The sequence below is a fragment of the Neolamprologus brichardi genome, chromosome 9 (genome assembly GCF_056152115.1).
Source record: "Neolamprologus brichardi isolate AB-2024 chromosome 9, ASM5615211v1, whole genome shotgun sequence".
Lineage (NCBI taxonomy): Eukaryota > Metazoa > Chordata > Actinopteri > Cichliformes > Cichlidae > Neolamprologus > Neolamprologus brichardi.
In genome coordinates, this window is record NC_142112.1 from 40,834,381 (window position 1) to 40,842,703 (window position 8,323).

The following is an 8,323-nucleotide window of genomic DNA, read 5'->3' on the forward strand; positions in this document are numbered from 1 at the left end:
TGCAGGTTTGATTTGGTTTATGCTGTTTCCTGTTTCCTGTTTGCACGCGAGGAGCAAAGATGATTTTAAACCAGTGAATGAACTTTATTTACAGTTTTACTCGTTCGGTTATTAACTGTTTATAACTGAACGTTTGGTTTAGCTTTGAGTGTTTCTGATGGCGATGAGGCGTCTGAGCAGCCTGGTGCTGAGGAAGTGGAAGGGGAAGGAGCGATGGACGGGGAGGAGGAGGAGTGAGCCGTACGCAGGAGGAAACGAGGAAGACGAGGGGGAGGAGACGAAGAAAGAGAACAGGGACAGACTGACGTACGGACGGATGATGAGGAGGAAGTCTGAACCGTGTGGAGCGACGGAGGAGGACCAAACAGAGGAGAGGAAGAAGAGCGGCGCACGGAGAGAACGCAGGACGTGTGAGCCCAGCGTGGAGGAGGAGGAGGTCAGGAGAGACAGGAGGAGGGCGGAGCCGGGCAGAGGGAGAGAGAGGAGGAAGTCCACGTCATGGTTAATGGCGGAGGACCGAGCGGCAGGCCAGGCGGACGGGACGAAGCCGAGGCGGCGGTCGGAGCCCTGCGGCGTGCTGCACGTGCAGCTGCTTCCTGTGTCCGGCAGGAGGAGGCGGGAGCTGCTGCAGAGGAGGACGGGCCGCCGCGCCTCCTGCAGCGAGGAGGAGGAGCGTCACATGACCAGGGGGCGGTCGGACCCCGCCGGGCCGCTCGACTACAGTAAGCAGAACACTGCACGTGGTTTATCGACCCGCCCCCCCACGAGGGCGCCTCCTGCTGCAGCTCTGCACCTCCTCCTGGACCCAGGTGGTCTCAGGTGTGCAGGTGCAGCTCTCAGGCGCTCTGGTCTCGGCCAATCGGTGCAGAGCTGCAGGAGGAGGCGACGGCTCGTTAGATCAGGTCCTCTGTGTGGATCAGTCAGAGCTGCTAACGGTGTTGAAGGCTGAGCTGTGTCCTCACGCGGGACAAGAAAAAGTGTGTTAGCATCTGTAGACGTGATCACAGAGGGTAGTACAGAAGGTCACGTAGAGCAGGAAGTGACCCGGCGCCCGAGGAAAAACATGCTGCTCTAAACAATCTGACAAACTTTATTCACACGTTTGATTCAGGCTGAAACCGTCGGCTGACTCCACGGCGCTCCTGCTTTTCAGCTCGTTTCACCTCCAGTGTCCGCTTCAATTCAGCTTTATTTATGTGGCCACAGTTACCTGAAGTAGACGATAATGCAAAGAAAGCTGAGCACGCAGAGCGAGCACTTGGTGACAGTGGGGAGGAAAAACTGACCTTTAACAGCCGACGACTGTTGCAGCATAACTAAGGGAGGATTCAGGGTCACCTGGTCCAGCCCTAACTATATGCTTTAGCAAAAAGGAAAGTGTGAAGCCTAATCTTAAAAGTAGAGATAGTGTCTGTCTCCTGAATCCAAACTGGAAGCTGGTTCCACAGAAGAGGGGCCTGAAAACTGAAGGCTCTGCCTCCCATTCTACTTTTAAATACTCTAGGAACAACAAGTAGGCCTGCAGAGCGGGAGCGAAGTGCTCTGATAGGGTGATATGGTACTACAAGGTCATTAAGATAAGATGGGGCCTGATTATTTAAGACTTATGATTCAGGACCTCCACCACAAAGGCACCAACCACTGTGCAGGTGTAGCTCCACTCAGCTGTCTCATCAGCGGAGGTGCAGCCACAACCGCTCAGGTGAGCGCCAGGTTAGCCTCACATCAGCTGTGCTCAGGGCCTCTGTTCACCTGTGTGTGTGTGTGTGTGTGTGTGTGTGTGTGTGTGTGTGTGTGTGTGTGTGTGTGTGTGTGTGTGTGTCTGTGTCTGTGTGTGTGTGTGTGATCTGGGAGCGTGGGAACAAAGAAAGGCTGCTAAACAAACGTCACCCTGTCATGGCCGCTGCGGTCGGCCTCAGCGTGCGTCACGGCGCCGTGGATCTTTTCAGCAGAACTGAGCCTGTAATCAGTGTTTGTGTGATCAGCTGATAGTGTCGCCATGACCTCACAGCGGCGTGCCCCCACACACAGAACAATCATTACAACTTTATTGGTCCAGCACGCACTTACAGATACAGTTCAGTGTGAGTCACAGGGCAGCCTGTGGTCACACAGGTGGAGGTGGTGGAGATGAAGCAGGTGGAGACTGGCAGCAGATGTGATGAGCTCAGAGCAGGAGGAGCAGCGTGAAGCCACCTAACTCCTCCCCTTCCTCAGCTTCCATCCAGCGCTGTGGTTACTGGGGTCAGAGGTCAGACTCCGACCCAGAGTCCCAGAGTGTGACTGCAGCACCGCGAACATCTTTGATACTGTCTGTGGTTAGAACGTGACCCTAAATGTCCAGCAGGGGGCATCGTGGGACGTGTAGTCTGCAGTGATCTCACGTTCACAGAGCTCTTTTGGTCTGCTTAATTCAGACAGTTTGAGTCTCACTGTGTGTGTGTGTGTGTGTCTGTGTGTGTGTCTGTGTGTGTGTCTGTGTGTGTGTGTCTGTGTGTGTGTCTGTGTGTGTGTCTGTGTGTGCGTGTGTCTGTGTGTGGTCCTCTCTCTAATCTGTTAAAGTGCCGTCACTTTGTGTTCCCCCTCAGCACTGTGTAGAGTTTCCTATTAGCAGATTGTTGTGTGTGTGTGGGAAGTACAAGCTAACCTACATTATTAAACAGACACACACACACAGACACACACACAGACACACACACACACACAGACACACACACAGACACACACACAGACACACACACACACACAGACACACACACAGACACACACAGACAGACACACACGCACACACAGCACTGAATGTTCTCTGCTTTTGTTGCACGTTCACATCCTCACAAACAGACGTGACCTGCCAGCAGCAGGCGGGCAGATAAGAGGCGGGGCGTCTGGGTGATGAAGGGCACTCTGCTGCTCATTCGTCCTGCCCGTAAGAAGCCCCGCCCCCTTTTAAAAGATAAGCTCAGAGATGCAAACACATGTTACAGCAGCAGACGCACAGCGCAGCGATAAATGTTACACACAGCATAATCACGTATGTGTAAGTGTGTTGGTTCAGTGCAGCAGGAACAGCAGGTACTGAGACATGTACACAGCCCGGTCTGGAGGCGGGGCCTCCGGCTCGGTCTGGAGGCGGGGCCTCCTGCCCGGTCTGGAGGCGGGGCCTCCGGCTCGGTCTGGAGGCGGGGCCTCCTGCTCGGTCTGGAGGCGGGGCCTCCGGCTCGGTCTGGAGGCGGGGCCTCCTGCCCGGTCTGGAGGCGGGGCCTCCGGCTCGGTCTGGAGGCGGGGCCTCCTGCTCGGTCTGGAGGCGGGGCCTCCGGCCCGGTCTGGAGGCGGGGCCTCCTGCTCGGTCAGGTCCCTGTACAAAATCAGAGGTTTTGTGTGTGTGCAGTCACAGATGATGCAGTGACCCTGAACCTCCTGCAGGAGGCAACATCTGCTCATTTACTCCTGAAGCCTCACTGACCGCTCCTCCTTCTCCTCTCTCCCTCATTTCCCCCCCCCCCCACTTCCTTCTCCTTACTTCCCTGTTCTTCTTGATCTCTTCCTCCTACTTCCTGTTTTTCTCCTCCTGTCTTCATTTTCTCGCCTCCTTCTCTCTTTTCTTTATAATTAATTCTTTCTGATCTTTTCTCCTTTCACTTCTCCTCATCCTCCTTCCAGCCCGCAGTCTGTCCTCCCCTCCTCCCCCTTCTGCTCCTCCGGTCTCTCGTCAGGAGGAGGCGAGTGTTTTCCATCTGGAGACGTACCTGACGGAGCCGAGGCGTCCGGAGACCAGGAGGCTGCGCTCCTTCTCCTCGCCCCCCGACACCGGCCAGCGAGTCTCTACGTTCTCCTCCGCCTCCTTCACCTCCCTTTCCTCCTCCTCCTGCTGTCAGAAGCCTCCACCGGCCCCGCCTCCTGTGGCATCTCCTCCTCCTGCTCCCCCTGTTGGGACGCTGGTGAGTGCGGAGCGTTTATTGATCCTCCATGTTTGCTGGATGGTGTAGGTGGTGCTGACCTACAAACAAACGTCACAGAGTCTCACCTCTTATTTATTTACATTTATTATTTTAAAAACGAAACACATTTAATCAGAAATCAAAGAAAACCAGAGGAAACGCTCCAAAACCCTGCGCTCCGGATCTCATCGGCCGTTTCCGGTCATCTCCGGCTCTCATCGGCCATTTCCGGTAATCTCCGGCTCTCATCGGCTGTTTTCGTCAACCCAGCGCGGGGATGCTGAGGCGCACGCAAGTTCGTGTCAAGTTCACACAGATAATGAGGCGGGGACAGGAAGCTGTACTTTCAAAATAAACTCAACCAGCTGGTGTTTTAAAAACAGGTGAATTTTAATGGGACAGGCTGGAGCTCTGCATTTGTCATCTGTGTTTGAAATTAAATATATTTATAACATAAAAATTCAGGTACAGGACAACAGTGACTATAGAAAACAGAGCTGGTTCCATTTTAATTAAGTTATAAAACTAAAATGCTTTATAAAGAAAGCCAAAAACATCCTGACGGTGCTGAAACGTTTTGGTAAGATAAATGAAAGTTTCCAGTCTTTCACTTTCGGTTCTTTTTCTGATTATTATTTATTATAAGTTAACAAAAAAATAAACTAATATAGTCTAAAAACGCGTTTTTTCTCCTATGCTTTTGTTGTGAAATGTCGCACCGGAAGTGTCACCTGTTAGCTCCGCGAGCTTGTTAGCGGCTGCGGCTCCGGTGGTCGCGGCTGCTGTTTCAACCTGAAGCCGACTGAAGACGGACGTTTACCGGCACAGCAGGTTCTCCGGGGCGCACACGGGATGAAGCCGTGAGTGTCCCGCTGATCCCCGGATACGAACCCCGAGGCGGACCGGAGCGGAGGAGGAGGACAGACGGTTTGATGAGCGGCGGCTGTCGGGTACGCGCTAACGTCACTCTCGTGTTAGCACTGATTTCTCCGCAGCAGAAGCGCGTTCAGGAATCAGCGGTGTTAATGCGAAAGCGCCGCCGTTTCATGTCCGTCACACCTGGGACGCTGACACTCCACCGGGGCGACGGGGACACGTGACCCCGGCGATCGGCTGCCGCCACACCACGCTGAATGACACGGAGGCGTGACCGCGTGCTCACCGGAAGATGCCCCGTGACAGCGCAGGCCCCCACACCCACTCCCACACCAGCTTCCCTCCTTCATTAAACACGCTCACAGCTGCTGCAGGTAGCATTCACCTGGCAGATGCAGGTGGGCATTGACATCATGTTAGAAAACAATCCAATCAGCAGCTGCCCTGTTAAAGGTACAGGCTGGAGTCACCCTCTGCAGACTGTAGCTCATAGTTCCACCAGCAGGAGGCAGATTTTACCTGAAGGGTTTGTAGGCTTCTTCCTGTCTCTGCCTTTCACAGTAAAAGCTTGTAGAAGGAGTTTAACCCTAGTTTAATGTTAATTTATGAAACTGATTAAATGGTTAATTAGCGTCAGAGTGGGTGATGATCAGGGTGAGAGTGGGCGATAATCAGGGGTCGGAGTGGGCGATAATCAGGGTGAGAGTGGGTGATGATTAGGGTCAGAGTGGGTGATGATCGGGGGTCAGAGTGGGCGATGATCGGGGGTCAGAGTGGGCGATGATCAGGGTGAGAGTGGGTGATGATCAGGGGTCAGAGTGGGCGATGATCAGGGTCACAGTGGGCGATGATCAGGGTGAGAGTGGGTGATGATCAGGGTGAGAGTGGGTGATGATCAGGGGTCAGAGTGGGCGATGATCAGGGTGAGAGTGGGTGATGATCAGGGTGAGAGTGGGCGATAATCAGGGGTCAGAGTGGGCGATGATCGGGGGTCAGAGTGGGCGATGATCAGGGTGAGAGTGGGTGATGATCAGGGTGAGAGTGGGTGATGATCAGGGTGAGAGTGGGTGATGATCAGGGGTCAGAGTGGGCGATAATCAGGGTGAGAGTGGGTGATGATCAGGGTGAGAGTGAGCGATAATCAGGGGTCACAGTGGGCGATAATCAGGGTGAGAGTGGGTGATGATCAGGGTCAGAGTGGGCGATGATGAGGGGTCAGAGTGGGCGATGATCAGGTTCAGAGTGGGCGATGATGAGGGGTCAGAGTGGGCGATGATCAGGTTCAGAGTGGGCGATGATCAGGGTCAGAGTGGGCGATGATCAGGTTCAGAGTGGGCGATGATGAGGGGTCAGAGTGGGTGATGATGAGGGGTCAGAGTGGGCGATGATCAGGTTCAGAGTGGGCGATAATCAGGGTCAGAGTGGGCGATGATCAGGGGTCACAGTGGCTTGGAGTGCGTGTTACTTGTGTGGGCATTTTCTGAGTGGACTGTGGATCTTCACACTGAACAGCCGTCTGACGTCCTCGCGTTCACCTTCCGTCTCTGTCTGAAGGCGTCTTTGAACCATGAAATGAATTTCTCCTGGAAGTATAAATATTGGAGTGTTTCTCTGCACAGTGTGTGTGTGTGTGTGTGTGTGTGTGTGTGTGTGTGTGTGTGTGTCAGGTGTGATGTTGGCAGTAAACCTGCACACGGAGCAAAGATGGGCGGGCAGATGAACACCTGTGCTGTGTCCTTGTCTGCAGGTGGAGGTTGCAGACACCATGTCGGAGCAGCCGGACCCCGATGATGCCGGTAAGACCCTGAGCTGAGGTGTCCGTATCAGCCTGTCATGAGTCTGTGTGCTGCCTGATGATCAGCATCGATGAAGGACGGCCGTCCTTTTACAGATGTTACAAACAGCTGGAGCAGCCCTGACAACTGGCTGCAGCGTGACTCGCTCCGACGTGATTGGCAGGAGGAGACGCTCACAGAGCTGCAGCTTGTTAAACATATAAGTTACATGTGATGATGTAAAGATGAGGAGGGATTAAACGTGGCAGAAACACTTTAACATTCATGTAACACTGAAAATCATCCTCCAGCAGAGGGACCTGTGAACCAGTGACGTCCAATCAAAAGCCTCGGATTTCACCCAGAGGCTAAAAGCGTCTGACGTCATCGTCCCGCAGCTGGCAGGGCAACCAGCCGTCAGCTGTTCTGTTGTCAGGGCAACAGACGGCTTTAGAGACCAGCTCAGCTGATCAGTGTGTTGAAATCACCGTGGCAACCAGCTCATGGAGATTACTGTCGTGTGGCGCACACACACTCGGGTTTTTTCTGTTAATGCTGTTATGATAATCTGAAGGGCGAGCAAGGCACTTTCTCTCTGTGACTCAGCAGGAAGTGATGTAAGCCCACAGGTGTGGATAGCTCGGGTGTACAGAGGTGCACCCTGTTCAGAGGCTGACCTCAGATCTGTGTCTCTGCAGCGTCCGAGGCGTCGGAGAGAGACATCTACATGCGCTTCATGAAGTGCCACAAGTGCTACGACATCATCCCCACCAGCTCCAAGCTGGTGGTGTTCGACACCACGCTGCAGGTGAGACACCGGGGCGGCACGCCACACACTTTAATCAGTGTGTGAGAGCAGAGACACGCCCACACGGCCATCAGTGACTGGTTATTGGTTATTGGACCGTCGCTGATTATCGGTCCGGTCTGTCTTCCTGCTGTTTCAGGTGAAGAAGGCGTTCTTCGCTCTGGTGGCCAACGGCGTGCGAGCCGCTCCGCTGTGGGAGAGCAAGAAGCAAAGCTTTGTGGGTAAGATTCACAGCAAGACACACCACCTTTCAAAATAAAAGCTTCTTTGTGAGAATAATAATCTTTGGATGGACCCAGAAAACGGTGAGCTCAGTGACCTCACTTCCTGTACGTGAATAAAACCCGAGTAATGAACTGAGTAATCACCTGATCATACCTGAGGTCACATCCTGCATGTGCGCTCGAGACAGGAAGTGCATCCACGCTTTCAGCAGTAATTCGTGAAACCATTTATGCTGGTCGATAATTTCCTCACCTGTGGACAAGCTCCGCCCCCAGTCGGAGGTGCTCACTCAGGACTGGCAACCAGTGGGCGGAGGCCGAGATGGCAGAGCCGGTGTGTGAGCGACAGCGTGACACTCATCGGCAGGTGGAGTCACCTGACTCACCTGTGGTTACCTGGTTACCTCCAGAGGAAATCAGGCGAAAGTCACACCCACACACACGTTTTCATATCTTAGTGGGGACATCTAATTATTGTCCCTCCCTCTGAGCCTAACCATAACCTAACTGTAACCCGACACTACAGCCACACAAATGTAGCCACACCCCTGGGCATGCCAATCTTGTTCCCTGCTGGAGTTGATTCGTGGATCTCTGTGTTTCAGGAATGTTGACCATCACTGACTTCATCAACATCCTCACCAGATACTACAAGTCTCCCATGGTAACACACACACACACACACACACACACGCTCAGTCA

At 53.7% G+C, this 8,323-nt stretch overlaps 1 protein-coding gene across 1 annotated transcript in view; it reads left to right on the forward strand.

Moving 5' to 3' along the window:
• Positions 1 to 8,323, forward strand: part of LOC102777997 (uncharacterized) — a 14,343-nt gene continuing 6,020 nt past the window's right edge. Inside the window, exons 1-6 of the mRNA XM_087846727.1 lie at positions 1 to 722; positions 3,661 to 3,938; positions 6,562 to 6,610; positions 7,288 to 7,397; positions 7,537 to 7,618; positions 8,227 to 8,285. Of these exons, the coding sequence (XP_087702853.1) occupies positions 158 to 722; positions 3,661 to 3,938; positions 6,562 to 6,610; positions 7,288 to 7,397; positions 7,537 to 7,618; positions 8,227 to 8,285 (1,143 nt within the window). The 5' untranslated portion in view covers positions 1 to 157. The remainder of the gene's footprint in view (positions 723 to 3,660; positions 3,939 to 6,561; positions 6,611 to 7,287; positions 7,398 to 7,536; positions 7,619 to 8,226; positions 8,286 to 8,323) is intronic.